Raw genomic sequence first — 14,982 nt, forward strand, 5'->3', positions numbered from 1 at the left:
ATATAAGAACTGGAGTTGAAGTCCAAGCTGTGAGCCACCCTGTGGGCATTAGGAACCAAACCCCAGTCCTCAGCAAGAGCAGCGAGTGCTCTTAACCAGTCCCACTTATTTTTAGGGTATTTTTAGCTCAGCATAATTCTAGCATCGGGGAGGCTGAGGTAGGAGGGTCCAAAAAAAAAAAAAGTATAAAATGCATTTTAAAGTCTTTTGAGGCAGGGTCTCTGTAGTCCTGGCTGTCAACAGGGTTTGGCCGTACATTATATTTTGAAGAGATCTGTTCTGGAGCTGGGCATGCCTTTAATCCCAGCACCTGGGAGGCAGAGAGGCAGGCAGAGCTCTGAGTTCAAAGTTAGCCTGGTGTACATAGCAGTTTTTATGACATCCCAGGACTACACAAAAAGACCTTGTTCAAACAAAACAAAATAAGTCAAAAAGTCTCTTCTGCAAACAAAGCACATCCTAATAACCTTGACCTTAGGATAAGAAAGGATGAGACCACAATCCCAAATCCACTTGTGCTTTATTAAAAATCATAACAAACAAACAAACAAACACAAGAGTTAAAACCCTAGGGCCAGAGCGACAAGCATTTTGTGGCCAGACACAGAGCCCCCCCCCCCAGATTGCTTGGTATTCTGATAACATGAGACTATGGTGCTCAGGGCAGCCTGGTTCCTCTGAGGGATCCAGTTACCATGGAGACAGCAGGCTTGGGCAGGTTCTCCCTGGGGAGATTCCTAGGGGATAAGTGGTTCAAGTTCTTGAACTACACAATGAGACACAGTTGAGAGTCACCAGGAGGGGCCGCATTTTTGAGATGGAGACAGTGTACACTGAGATCAGTGTACTGTCCTGACAAGGGGCGTGGGGGGTGTTTGGAGGAGCCAGGCCCCACCTCGAACACATCAGAATACATACACGCCCCAAACATCTGTGGCAATGCCACACTCAAGCTAAGGGACCTGTGGCTGCCTCACACCTGCCTCCTGCACAGCATTTTGTTTTGGTTTTTCGAGACAGGGTTTCTCTGTGTAGCCTTGGCCATCCCAGACTTGCTTTGTAGACCAGGCTGGCCTCGAACTCACAGAGATCCACCTGCCTCTGCCTCCCGAGTGCTGGGATTAAAGGCGTGCGCCACCACGCCCGGCTCCTGCACAGCACCCTTTTACATCCCTTTTTGTCTAAAGCTCAAGCAACTGCTTTAGTGACTCTGCAGATGCCGCGTGCACAGACACACCACAGGACTACTGCTCACGTTCTGTCTTCAGGTCTGGTACATTTGGTGAGAGCTGCACTTGACTTCTGACTGGAAATGCACTCGTTCAAGCCTCCTACCATGCCAGCTTCTTGTGAACAGCAGTGGCCACTGCCCACTGGGCTCCACACAGGCAGGGCCCAGGCCTGCCCCTGAGGTACCCTCATGCCCTGCAAAGTTTGCTCAAGGCTTGAATGACTAGAAACTGGACATCTGCAGTCACAGCAAGACAGGAGCGGTGCTCCTGCTCAGTGGCCTTCTCTGCCAGGACGTGACCCTGGGCCCATAGGACTAGGACTGCAGAGACATCGGGGCGGTGTGAGATGCACCAGTGTGATGATGATGGTGAACTATGGATGAATGACTTGGGGGCCTTCCATTCTGCTTTCTCATCAACCCCTTTGCCCGAAACCCTGATCTATGGTTCGGTGAGACCAACTGTAGCTCAGCAAACAGTCCAGTGGTGCTGAATTCTCTACTGCAACTGTTCTAGCTCACACTAAGAGAAAGGGACCAGGTAGGGGGCGCCATCTTCTTGTCCTGAGCACGTGGCCACTCCTCTCCTCCTCAGCCCCTCTACCTTACCACATTTCTGCTTCCACAGTGACATCTATCTGATGTGCCCATAGAGACAGTGGCAAGGTTGGGGTGTGGCCAGACTACACCATACACTTATCCATACGGTGGCCATGTGCACCACTCCTGGTGTCTAGTGACTGGGAGGCACCTCTGGCAGCTGGGAGAGAAGAGAGCTTGTTTTCCCATTTGAAATTTCTGTACCTCACAGGCCACCGGCATTACGCCTCATCCCGCCCCCTTGCGGCAAAGAGCTCTCTCTTCTTTGGTCGCTTGTTTTATTTTCTTTCAGTTTTTGTTTGTTTGTTTTTAGTTTTTGGAGACAGGGTTTCTGTGTAGCCCTGGCTGTCCTGCACTCACTTTGTAGACCAGGCTGGCCTCGAACTCACAGTGATCCACCTGCCTCTGCCTCCCAAGTGCTGGTTATTAAAGTGTGCCACCATGCCTGGTCTTATTTCAGTTTTTAACTTGTTATGAAACAGGATTTCAGTCAGGCCAGGCTGGGCCTGAACTCCTGACCCCCTTGCCAAACCTCTCTTGCTCTATGGTCCAGACTAGGTCCTCCCACGCCAGCTTGCTAATGCCTGATGGACTATGGTCATACTGTACCTTATTCAGTTGGTTTCTTGCTTTGTTAATTTTTAAAACATTATTTATTATTTATTGATTTTATTTTATTTTTTGTTTTTTGAGTCAAGGGTTTCTCTGTGTAGCCTTGGCTGTTCTGGAACTCGCTCTGTAGACCAGGCTGGCCTCGAACTCACAAGAGCCTGCCTCTGCCTCCCAAGTGCTGGGATTAAAGGCGTCTTCTACCACTGCCTGGCTATCATTTTATTTTTTAATTTTTTTCCAGACAAGCTCCTACTATGTTCTTCGAAAGATTAGGAACTCATTCTGTTGGCCACGCTGGCCCTGAACTCACAGAAATTGACCTGCCTCTGCCTCCCAAGTGCTCTGTCTCCCAAGTGCTGGGATTAAGGGCATGTCCATGCCAGCTTTTTTTTTTTTTTTTTTTTTTTTAAGATTTATTTATTTATGTACACCTGCACACCAGAAGAGGGCATCCGATCACATTATAGACGGTTGTGAGCCACCATGTGGTGGTGGCTGGGAATTGAACTCAGAACCTCTGGAAGAGCAGACAGTGCTCCCAACCTCTGAGCCATCTCTCCAGCCTCCCTCTTTTTTTTTTTTTTTTTAAGATTTATTTTTAGCCGGGCGTAGTGGCGCACGCCTTTAATCCCAGCACTCGGGAGGCAGAGGCAGGCGGATCGCTGTGAGTTCGAGGCCAGCCTGGTCTACAAAGCGAGTCCAGGACAGCCAAGGCTACACAGAGAAACCCTGTCTCAAAAAAAAAAAAAAAAAAGATTTATTTTTGCTGGGTGGTGGTGGTAGTGCAGGCCTTTAATTCTAGCACTTGGGAGAGAGGCAGAAGGAGGCAGTTTTCCACAAGTTTGAGGCCAGCCTGGTGTACAGAGCAAGTTCTAGGACAGCCAGGGTCAGTCTTGGGGTAGGGGATGAGATTTCTTTTTATTTTATGTGCGTGGGTGTTCTACCTGCACGTGTACATGTGTCCCATGTGCACACTCGGTGCTTGCAGAGGTCAGAAAAGAGTGTTGGATCTCCTAGAAATGGATTACCGAGGGATATGAGCCACCATATGGGTGCTGGGAGCCAAACCTGGGTCCTCTGCAAGAGCAAGTGCTCTTAACTGCTGAGCGACCTCTCCAGCCCTAGTGTGTGTGTGTGTGTGTGTGTGTGTGTGTGTGTGTGTGTGTGTGTGTGTGTGTGTGTAAGGAATTGGGTTCTCTCCTTCTATCATGGTGGCTCTTTCAGGTTATTAGTTTTGGAGACAGCTGCTCTTTGCTGCAGAGACATCTGGTCATTTCTTGCTTTAAACAGGTCGGAAGAAGAACAGTTGTAAAGGCTGAATGAGGCGTTCCAGTAGGCTTCCTGAAGATGCTAAGAGTGCTTTTCAAACACAAAACGCCACCCGGACATCACTACAGATATAAATTCAGGGTTTCCTCAAGCCACTGGCCAGGAAGCAAGGCTGTTCCACAGGACAGTACTCAGCAGAGCCAGCGGCCACCTCTGCAGAAGACAGCACGTCTCCCACCCAGCCAGCCACATAGCTGGATCAAATCAGTATATACCTGACCTGAGAAAACCAAGGCTAGCCTCCTGGAGGAAGCCACACCCCAAGAACACACTGAACACCTGCCAGAGACCTGACGTTCCTTTGTGACCCATGGCTCCGGGTGTGTTCTGGCAGGCACTGCCACAGGTCCAGTGCATCTACAGAGGTCACAGCCAGTCTGACTTGGGACAAAACCTTACTAAGTTCCCCTCTATTCAACTAAAGTTCCTTGGATATAGGGACAGATGAAGGCAAGCAGGTGAGTCTAGAAGGCAAGGGAAGAACTTGCTGGTCAACCCCCAATCTCACCAGAGCTATTCAGAAGAACCCCCAGACCCTGAAAACCACCAGTTCCAGCCAGGGTTTCCAGCCTTGATACATACTGACGAGATGTACAGAGGACACTGGTCATGAAGTTGCCATGGTGAGGGTGGGCACTCCTCACCCACTCATCACTCACTATAGGAAATGACCTATGAGAACCTCATCTATCTGTGACTCTAGTTCGGAGATGAAAACCCCAGGAACACTTTCCCTGAGGCCCAATCATGTCTTCTACTGTTCCCCCAAAATATACCACACTAAGACTTAGCAGCCTCCCTTGCACAGAAGGATCCTGAGAGGTCAGTGACGGTACAGGGCATACAGCTCAAACACAGCAGCAGCACAGAGCCGTTTGCCCATTGTTAGTGCCCATGTACCTCTGTGCTGGCTGAGCTTACACGTTCCTGGAGACCCTAAGGGAGCAGGACTTCCAGCATCTGCCTGAAGAAAGAGGCCTGGATCAAGAAAAGGAAGATCCACAGTCAAAGACAGAGGGTAAGATAGGAGCAGAAGACAGACCCCAGGTGGCGGCAACCAACAGGTTACACAGGACCTGGGAGTCTACTCCTCAGGGCTGAGCACAGCCTCCACAAGGGTTCCTAATCCTGCCAAGGAAAGCACAACTGTAGTGACAATTATGCGATTTTGGTTTCCTTAAAAAACACAAATATATCATGAAAATGTTTTCATTTGAATCCCAGGTGTGGGGCTATGGGGCTGCTTTGCAGCAGCTGACTGTGATTTGCCTTGTGCTCCAGTTTTGCCAGTTGCAGTTTCTGCAGTTGTGTGACACTTGGAACCCTGGGGAATTTTCAGAGGGTGTATAAAACCTAGGGCCCTGAGAAACAGGGTGGGACGCTGGTTGGTTGTTGTTGGTCAGTGGGTCAAGTAGTTGTGCACAAAGAAGAAATGAGAAGAAATTAGGTACCCTGATGGCGAAGATAAAGCTTGCCCTAAGGAGCTCATCACCCTCATCAGCAGGAAGTAGCCGAATGGTACCACTGCTCCCTTTCTCACCTGACTTTTTTTCAGGGAGCTCTTTCCTTTCCTTTCCTCTCCTTCTTTCTTTTATATAGTGTTAGGGGGTTGAAAGGGTGGAAGAAAGAAGGATCCACCAAGTAGCAGATGCTGACTACACACACTGTCTGTAATCGGCAGAGTTGGACCAAAGCTAGGCAGCAACATTACAACAGAACTCCGCCAGGCCTGAAGCCTGGTGTGGCGGCACATGCATTTAGTCCCAGCTCCCAGGAGGCAGAGGCAGGCACATCACTGTGAGTTCGAGGCCAGCCTGGTCTACAGAGTGAGTCCAGGACAGCCAAGGCTACACAGAGAAACCCTGTCTGGAAAAACAAACTAAACCAAAACCAACCAACCAACCAAAGCAAACTGTAGCAGAACCCCACCAGGTGTGGTGGCGCACATCTTTAGTCCAAGCACTAGGGGAGACAGAGGTGGGTGGATCTCTGAGTTTGAAGCCAGCTGGGTCTACAAAGAGAGTTTGGGATAGGCAGGGCTGTTATACAGATAAACCCTGTCTCAAATGAGAAACAGAACAAGCCTGGAGAGATGACTAAGATTTTATATAGGAAGGCTGGTCAGCCTTCAGAGTAACTAATAATTCCCGACTGCTCTAGTTGCCTCCCAATGGGAGACACACCAGTGGGGCACTCCCCAATAGGAGACACACCAGTGGGTACCACCCGAGGAGATACACCAGTGGGGCACCCACCCACATACACACAAGGAAAAAACAAAGGGAGACTCTGCAATGCACAAAAGAAGGCTGTCCACGATATAAAATGGATTCTCTTTATTAAATAGGTGAAGGGCTTCATTGGCACCATCCACACACCTTTGCCCTTAAAGACGACCAGGGAGAAAAAGCCACTGTGCCAAATGCCACCAATCCCCGTTCTGAGTGTCCTTGTCTCCGGGGTCAGCCCACCCTGGTTTTGCAGGTTCCGATGGGCTGCCTCCAGCTCTGCCCACGGCTGCAAGCGCGTCCTTGCACAGACAGTGGCTGCATGTGGTCACCTGGAGGAGCTTCGCTCTTTGCTCACGCAGTCATCCTGTGAGGTGGTGTCCCCGTTTCCCAGCATGCTGCACGTTCTTCTCTTCTTCCTGCGGTGTGCTGTTCCATCCCCTTCAGACCCAGATTCACACTGGACAGGGAGGAAACAACAATTCAGGGCTGGGGACGGCTCACGGGGTAAAGGCTCCTGACAGCAAGCTTCATGACCTTGGTTCAATCCCTGGGGCACAGAAGAGAACCACCCCCTTAAGCCATCTTCTGCCCTCCACGGGAGCTATGGTAAGCACATGTATGCACAGGCACACACACTGTAAGTCAACGGAGCACTAGAAGCTGTAGGTGCCGAGCGCCAGCTCAGTGGCCAGGAGCACTTCCTGATCTTTAAAGACAAAACCCACTGTGAAGTTCGTCTACATAGGAACAATGTTCTTTTTTTTTTTTTTTTTAAAGATCTATTTATTATGTATACAGTGCTCTATCTGCATGTACACCTGCAGGCCAGAAGAGGGCACCAGATCTCATCATGGTTGTGAGTCACCATGTTGTAGCTGGGAATTGAACTCTGAACTTCTGGAGGGAACAATCAGTGCCCTTAACCTCCGAGCCCCAATGACAATGTTCTTTATAGAGAAATATTTCAAACCAGAATGTTCAGCCAGAATGAGACTGATTCAAAAACAAAAACAAAACAAAAAACCAAAAAAACTTTTAATCCTTATACTCAGGAGACAGGTTGGTGGACCTCTGTAAGTTTGAAGCCAGCCTGGTCTACAGAGTGAGTTCCAAGACAGCCAGAGCCACACAGAGCAGCCCTGTCTTGAAAAACAAACAGAAAAACAACAACAAAAATCAAAAGCACAAAACAAGAATTCCACCCTTTCCCCTTTTTCTGAATTACTGAATGCTGAGCACAGGCCTTCCTAGGCTCCACAGGCAGCAGCAGCAGATACTTCTGTCACTCTCAACTAGTGTTAATTAAAGCAGGTCACATTAAAGCAGGTCACCGGGTTCACCTCTTTCTGGACTTCCGTGTTACCCTCTATGGGGAAAATTTCTAACAAGGGCTTCATTGTCATAACAAAGACTCTAACCCCGACACCGTGGTGCTAGCTGTGATCACAAACTTCCAAACACCCCAGGCACCTCTGTAATAGCTTGGCTTATGCATGTGTGACACTGTAAAATGGGTGCAGTTATGGAAGCGACCGCACCTGTGGCCCTTGGAGGAGGAGACGGAGGAGCCTGCGCTGCACTCCCTCTGCACTGTGGGGCCCCAGGCAGGCGAGGGCCTCACCTCTGAGTCTGTGTCTGAGGAGCTGGAGCTTGAGGAGCTGGAAGAGTCACTGGAGCTGTCAGAAGCGATGCCTGTGGACTCCTGCAGGTCAACAGCATCAGCCAGGACCGCCAGCTCAGGGTGCTCCTGCTTCAGGATCCTGAAGGGCAAGAGGCGTGGTCAGGCTCTGACAGCCGGCGGCAACACCCACTCCCAATGGCCCAGACTCAACATCAAGGCCTCCATTGCTTCCAGCACCTGGACGTGGCCAGTGCATCAGCTGGGGTGGCTCCAGGAGATACAACTGGGACAGGACAAACCACACAGGCTGCCCATATTCGCTGAAGGAAAACAACATCCTAGTGCCCCACACCTGCGTAAGCAACAGCCACATGCCTCCGGAGGCCCGGTTTCCTGGGCGAGGGGGAGGCCCTTAGATTCTTTTCCCTTAGGAGAAACAGCTTCTTTTCCTACTTTTCTCCCTAGACCTTTTGTCTTTTCTTTTTCTTTCTTTCTTTTCTTTTCTTTTCTTTTTTTAAAAAGCCTTTCCTTCCCACAGCGCAGAGCTAGTGAAGAGGTAGGAGCTGGTTAGATGAAGGTTTATAAGAAATAAGATGTCACACAAGAGACCACCCCGGTCACTCGGAAAGGAAACCAAGCTAGCTAAAAGCAGCAGCCCTCCCCAGCAGCAGCCTAACCTGGAGTCCACTGTGACCAGTGACAAAGGACCTGCTGTATGCTGAGGCCTTGGGGAGTGGCCTCACTGCAGCACAGTGGCCTATAGGGCAGAGTGAGTAGGCCTCATGCCCGAGAGTCCAGGGGAATAGAAGCCACCACCCTTGCTGGCCTCTCAGCAGTGAGGCAGAGCACTGAGCAAGCCAGAACCCCTCTCTTACCCCGAGAGCTGGTCCCTCCAGGTCAGGGTTGGGACACAGTGGCACGGGGTGGCTGGGGGTGGCTTGCACTGCTGCTGCCCGTGCTGTATCTGTTCTGTGGATAAACAGAGGCGCTAAGTCTCCAGGGCAGTGGCCTCCAGAACTAAAGGTAGCAAGCTCAAGGGACTGATGTTCCGGGTAAAATGAAAACCTCAACAAAGGCTTTTTTTTCTACTAGTACTAGCTTTATTTTTTAGAAAATAACAAACCAAAAAAAAAAAAAAAAAAAAAAAAAAGAATAAAAGAATAAAAAAGTAAGGAAAAGGGAGAAAACAGAGCGTGAAAACAAAATGAAAAACCATCCCAATTGTGACGCTGTTGCCTGTGATTTTGATCATCATGCAGAGCTGCACCCTGCCACCTGGAGGTGAGCACACACCCTGACCACTAGCCCTGACCTTGGCCCTCTCTACCCACAGGTTTACGAGCCCCAGCTGTTGCCAAGCACAATCTCGCAGCAGAGAACTCTCCCGGATTCACCTCTGGGGAAGGAACCGGAACAAAGCAGAAGGGGAAAGAAAAGCGTCTCACCTATACCATTTCCGTGACAACTTTGGCCTCCCTCTTACCGTCTTGTGCCACACAACAGGGAAGTTGGTACTGCTGGCAAAGTTCTGGGTGATGGCAATGGTGGTGTCAAGGTTGAGGACAACATGCCACCAGCCCCCTGAAAGCCAACAAACACAGAGCTCAGTAAGGATCAGCCCTAACGACAACTTGGTGTCTAACTTAACTCAGCAGAGGCAAGCCTTTTCTGTCCACTGTTTATGGCCACTAAAAGGGAGAGCTGAGTGACAGGAACAGAGACTGCCTCGAATGTGTTGACTCCTAGTGTACCAAAGCTGTGACTGATGCTGTAAAGCGAAAGTTCTAGGAGGACCACCCCCACCCCTTAGACACGGTCTGCAAATGTCATCTGGCCAAGTGGAGCTCTGGCTGGCTGTGACTTTCCAAGTCAACCCAGCCAGTTCTACACTCTAGCAGAAAGCCAGAGAGCAGGCAGAACCTCACTACTACTCAGAGACACCAGGCCACTGCTCAGGACACAGGCATGTGGGGCATGGAGAGGCGCTCCCTTTGGACTACAGGGTGTGCATGTGTGCGTGGGCACACGCGCAGCAGACAGAAAGGGACCTTTTGTCTCAGTCTATGATTCTACTTCCAAAGGACAATTCAGTGCAATTCGGGACAGTTGGAGCTGGGAAGAACGGAGTTTCTTCTGGCTCATCTCTACCTGGTACAAAGACAGTTTCTCCTGGTTTCTGTAGTATCTCCAGGGGTTTGAATTCAGGTGGCCAGGTTGGGAGCCGTGTCCGGGGGTAAATAACGTTAAACCAGGTAATCGCTTCGTCTTGCTGGTTCCCTCCTTCCTCTCGGGTCACCTTGATGAGTTCCCGGGGCGTGCTCGTCGGGAACAGGCACCAGCGCTTGTGGCCCTGAACCAAGGCATTCCAGGCACTGGTTCCCAGAGGGTCAATGTGAATCCCAGTGCCAGAACGCGGTGGCCCCATCACAAACCACCTACAGGACGTAAACATGAATACATGAAGGGGGATCTGAAATATACATGATATAAAAGTAAAGGCCCTATACTACACCAGAGATGTTATACTGTCTTCACAGACCGTACAAATGCTGGTGTGTACAACGTTAAAACAACAGTATGTAGGCTGATATTTAACAGAAAACAAATCACTGATGCTAATTACTGCTGGACATTATCTATAAGATGGGTGTGGTGGCCCAAGCTTTTAATCCCAGTACCATGGAGGCAGAGGCAGGTGGAGCTGTCAATCCAAGGCCAGCCAGGGCTACACAGAAAGAATCCCTTCCCAAAAGAACCCAAGCCAAGCTGGGTGTAATGTTGAACATCTTTAATCCCAGAGCTTGGAAGGCAGGGGCAAGCTGATCTCTGTTGGAGGCCTGCCTGTCCTACATAGTAAGACACAGGATAGACAGTGTTATACAGCGAGTCTGTCGTGAAAAATAAATAAAAAAAATACAAGAAACCACACAGTCAAAATATAAATAAAGCAGTGGTTCCACTTTTTCCTGCATTTAAGTGCCCTGGGTGGGCTGGGCTGGAGAGATGGCTCCTATTAGGCACTCTGAATCCTCAAAAGAGCCATGGTTCAATTCTCAGCACCCACGCGGTCCACGACTATCTGTCACTCCAGCTCCCGAAGCTCTGGCGCCCTGTTCTGACGTCCTCAGGCACCTCGCGTGAACTGGTAGACACATGCATGCAGCTAAAGTGCAGGTCAGATCCCCTCATCACTGCTTTCTCAACTGAGTTCTGCTAACCTTACACTGCCGAACGTTTTGGGGGGTGTGGGGTGTGGGGTGTGTGTGTGTACTTTCTGGGTCAGGGTTTCTGTGCAGCCCTGGCTATCCTGGAACTCACGCTATAGACCAGGCTGGACTTGAACTCACAAGAGATCCACCTGCCTCTGCCTCCCGAGTGCTGGGCTCAAAGGCTCGGCCCTTGCTATGTTGAAGGACTTTGAACACTCGATGTGGAATACTCTACCTGTAAGGGGGCCTGCGCTTCTCCCCCGCGTATTGGAAAAGATCATCTGTGAAAAACTTGGGCACCTTGTAGTCCTCCAGAAGTTTCCTTCTTTTGGGGTGTTCACCATAGCTACTATCAAAGATGTAAAGGGGACTGTCGTCACGGGTGCTCTCCATGTACTCGATATAGTATTTCATCTTCATCTTCACGGAGTAGCCGTCATTATCCTCACCACACTTGAACTTCTGGTTCCGGTATTTCCTTTTGAGGCGCTCCAGAGTCCATTTCTCCTGTGCGGACCAGCCCTCTTGGGCATTCAGCAGAACCACGGGCTTGTAAGGCCTTTCGTAGCGCTCTACAAATTCTTCCACCGACAGCTGTAAAGCATCTGCTCTCTCCACGTTATCCTGGGGGAAACAACAAAAGACCTGTCCCGTTAAAACACAGGAAGAAGTCCGGTGGCCGATAAAGGTGTCCCACAGGGCTAATTAGCAACGACACACATTAGCCATGACCGAGCCTCCGCCTCCCCCAGGGGGAGGGAGGGAGGCCCACGTGCGTGAGATTGAGCACGTCGCACCCGGAGCCACCCCTTCCAGGGAAGGAGGGGCGCAAGCTCCCATTAACGAGCGAGCGTTGACAGCTCGGCTGCCAGGCCCCGTCGCCCCAAAGGGTCCGGGGACAAGCGCCCCTCGGGGTAGCGGGCACGGAAGGTGGACAGCCGCTGGGTGGGAGGCCCCGCCCGCAGCCGCGCACTGGGAGCGTCCCGCGCCCCGCTCACCGGCACGGCCGCCGGGCTCAGCGGGTAGCTCTCGTAGTAGTTGTGCCGGGTCCAGTCAAGCGAGTCCTTGAGCTCGGGCCGCGCACTCCGCTTGGCCTCGCGGATGCGCTTCTTGCTCTTGTGGTTCATCCTGAGCGGGTCGCCGTCTGGTTCCGCCACGACCTCGACGCTGCTCGCTTCCTGCCACCAAATGCGTCCTCTCCGGCTGGCGCGGCACCAAGACGCCCTTCGCTCCGGCCCGGCGCCTTTAAAGTCGCCTTCCAGAAAATTCACTCCCCGGCTACCACCGGAGCTCCGGGTTGGGCAAGCAGCGGCCGTCCTCCCCGCCCCACAGCCTCTTGCGGTCTGCCATTGGCCTCAGCGACCTGCGAGATCCGCCTTCACGTGTGCCGATTGGGCGCCATGTTGGGAAGGTCGCGTTGCTGCCGCCCTGCCCTCCCTCCCGCGGCCTGCGCAACACTTCCGGCTGCGCGTCGCTTCCCTGCGGCCGGCTTCCGGCCAGGCTTGGTGCGGCCGCCTGCTTTCTCTCGCTCGGCTCCCTTGCCCCTGTAGCTCCCTCCACCGCCTCCTGACCCGGGGTCTTCCCGACTCCCCTCCGTGCGAGCGCGACCTCATGGCCGGGGCCCAGCGCTTTCGGTTCCGGGAGGAGCCAGGCGACGGGGCCGTGTTGGAGGTCTGCGTCCCGCAGGTGCGTGCAGCGGCTCCCACGTGGAAGCGCCCCAGTTTGGAGCATAGGGAATGGGGAGACCGGCAGTTCTTGGCTTCGTTCGTGAGCAGCAGGTTTAGTATGAAGCTCGGTGAGACATGTAGGGACCTTGGCAGGAAAGTGGCTGTCTTGTCCTATGATGCTAACTTTGAACTTTAAAAAAAAAAAAAGCATTTATCAATTAAGTTTTTGAGCTCAGGCAGGCCTTGAATTTGAACTCCTGTTCCTCTTCCCTAGAATTACAGGTGTACCCCACCATGCTGTCTTAAGCGGTGCCGGGGCGCAAACCCAAGACCTCATACATATTAGGCAAAAGTTGCACCATTGAGTTCATACTCAACCCTGACCAGGGATTCCTGTCTCCCAGCACCCCAATAAAGTTTTCTGCATCGGCCCAGGGATGCCCTCTAGCCCCGAATAGCAACTATCCCCTGATGGTAGGGTTTTACAAAGGCTTTTCATGTTGTAATGTTGCCAGTTGGCCCAGGAGGTAGGTGTTCCTGGCAGTAGCAGTGAGAGCAGAAGGTACAACCCTATGCTGCCACCTGTAGCAGCCCGCGTTCTTTCCAGAGACTTCTACCCAAGTGGTAGAGGTTGGATTTTGTTTTGTTTGAGACAGGGTTTTCCTGTTAGCCCTGCCTGTTGTGGAACTCACTCTTGTAGACCAGTCTGGCCTCGAACTCAGAGATGAGCACGCCTCTGCCATCAACCACCCTTTTCAGAGCAGAGATTGCTGACTATGTACTACAGGAAAACATGTCAGGGCAAAGCAGCTCAACAGACTAGGAGGATATTAACATTATAACCTGGATTTAAGTTTGGGGGTTTACAGAGAGACACTTAGGAAAAGGGCATGGAAGGCTTGGGAACATGCTTTGCCAGTCAGAAAACGGCACTTGGTGTGTCTTAATTGCCATATGCCTGGTTTTGCTAACTTCTGGAGTTAAATTATTTAAGGGATTTCTTAAAATCCTTAGTAAGTAAGGCCGTAGGGTGGTTAGTGAGGTGTACTGGACAGGAGGGATTACAGTGACTGATGCCAAAACCTTACTTCTATAAGGGATCGTTGGTTTTTTGGGGGGCGGGAGGGCTTTTTGAAGCAGTGTTTCTCTGTGTAGCCCTGGCCGTCTTGAACTCACTTCGTACACCAGGCTGGTCTCGAACTCACAGAGATCGGCTTGCCTCTGCTCCCCAAGTTCTGGAACTAAAGGCATGCACCACCACAGCCCAGGTCTTAAGGGTGTTGACATGTTTATAATCTGTGAGATTCTCAGAAAGTTGCAGGTTACAGGTGGAAAAGCTGTATGTTCAAAGGTCAGACACACTTTGTCCATTAGAAGCTTTTAGTTTTTGTTTTTGAGACAGTCTCACTCTGGCTGTGGCTGTCCTGGAATTCACTCTGTAGACCAAGCTGGTCTTGAACCCACAGAGATCCATCTGCCTCTCCTTCATAAACTCTGGGATTAAGGGTGTGCACCACCACACCTTGCTGGGTCTTTTCTATTTTAACATCCTGGGTTGAAGTCTCTGTCTCTATAAAGAAAATTGCTCCTCTGAAGAAAAACTTCACAGTGGATTTTGCTAATTGTACTGAACGTTGAGCCTTACCTGGTGAGACTTCAGCAGACTCTAGGATGGGGGATCTTTACTCTTCCATGTGGTCCTTATTTTCCTCTGTCTTGCCTCAGCAGTTCACTGAGCGCTAAAGACATAGCTTAAGAATCAGGCCAAGCAGCAGGGTGTGCGTCATTTACAGGCAGGCCTCATTTACAGAACTGAGCCCAGGACAGTCAGGTTATTACAGGCTTTCCTGTAGTCTCCAAATGTCTTCATGTCAAGAACTCTCTCTTTTTTTTTGATACAGGGTCTCTCTGTGTTATAGCCTTGGCTATCCTGGACTCGCTTTGTAGATCAGGCTGGCCTTGAACTCACAGGATTAAAGGCATGTGCCACCACGCCCGGCCCTGTCAACTCTTGAATTTCCTTCTAACCTTTGGGGTGGATACTCCCTATGAGTAAAGAAGCCCTGTTTTTATACAAATATATGCATTTCTTCTAGAATCAACTTACTCTGTTCCTTCATTGTACTCAGGGTAAAGTCCGCCAGGCTAAGCCTTTACTCAGGCTTATACTCAAAGCTCAGCACATTGTATGGTATCGGAATGTGACTATGTTATTTTGAGTCAGGGTATCATATTTAGGCACTGATACTTATTTTTTGAGACAGGATTTCATTAAGTAGCACTGCCTGGTCTGGAACTACCTGGGATCTGCCCACTTCTGCCTTTCAAGTAGATTAAAGCCAGGTACCGCCATACCCTGATTTATTTTTCAGATTTATTTTTTGATGGGCATGGTGGCCCATGCCCTTAATCCCTCCTTTAATCTCAGCATTCAAGAGGCAGAGGCAAGAGGCTCACTGGGGGTTTGAGGCCAGCATAGTCT

At 50.7% G+C, this 14,982-nt stretch overlaps 1 protein-coding gene across 3 annotated transcripts; it reads right to left on the bottom strand.

Annotated features, from left to right (window-relative positions):
* Positions 1 to 6,233: 6,233 nt before the first annotated feature.
* On the bottom strand, positions 6,234 to 12,114 carry Jmjd6 (jumonji domain containing 6, arginine demethylase and lysine hydroxylase). 3 transcript variants are annotated; one of them, XM_051159108.1, is made up of 7 exons: positions 11,832 to 12,111; positions 11,069 to 11,457; positions 9,773 to 10,059; positions 9,108 to 9,205; positions 8,500 to 8,588; positions 7,625 to 7,763; positions 6,234 to 6,460 (listed from the first exon to the last, which is right to left on the bottom strand). In XM_051159108.1, exons 1-7 carry the CDS (start codon positions 11,958 to 11,960, stop codon positions 6,329 to 6,331), a joined length of 1,263 nt encoding a protein of 420 aa, XP_051015065.1. In that variant the 5' UTR covers positions 11,961 to 12,111; the 3' UTR covers positions 6,234 to 6,328. The 3 variants fall into 3 exon arrangements, 2 of the variants coding, with proteins under 2 accessions (XP_051015065.1, XP_051015066.1); XR_007832040.1 differs by having other exon boundaries at positions 6,314 to 6,460; positions 8,500 to 8,593; positions 9,070 to 9,205; positions 11,832 to 12,114; XM_051159109.1 differs by lacking the exon at positions 8,500 to 8,588 and having other exon boundaries at positions 9,070 to 9,205; positions 11,832 to 12,106.
* Between the last annotated feature and the right edge of the window lie 2,868 nt (positions 12,115 to 14,982).

The sequence above is a fragment of the Acomys russatus genome, chromosome 16, assembly GCF_903995435.1.
Source record: "Acomys russatus chromosome 16, mAcoRus1.1, whole genome shotgun sequence".
Classification (NCBI taxonomy): domain Eukaryota; kingdom Metazoa; phylum Chordata; class Mammalia; order Rodentia; family Muridae; genus Acomys; species Acomys russatus.

Coding starts and splice junctions, on each gene's coding strand:
- Jmjd6 (XM_051159108.1), bottom strand. CDS start 11,960: ATGAACCACAAGAGCAAGAAGCGCATCCGCGAGGCCAAGCGGAGTGCG. Junction 8,589..9,107: donor CTGTTGTGTGGCACAAGACG/GTAAGAGGGAGG, acceptor TCCACAGAACAG/ATACAGCACGGGCAGCAGCA. Junction 7,764..8,499: donor TGGAGGGACCAGCTCTCGGG/GTAAGAGAGGGG, acceptor CTTGCCCTTCAG/GATCCTGAAGCAGGAGCACC.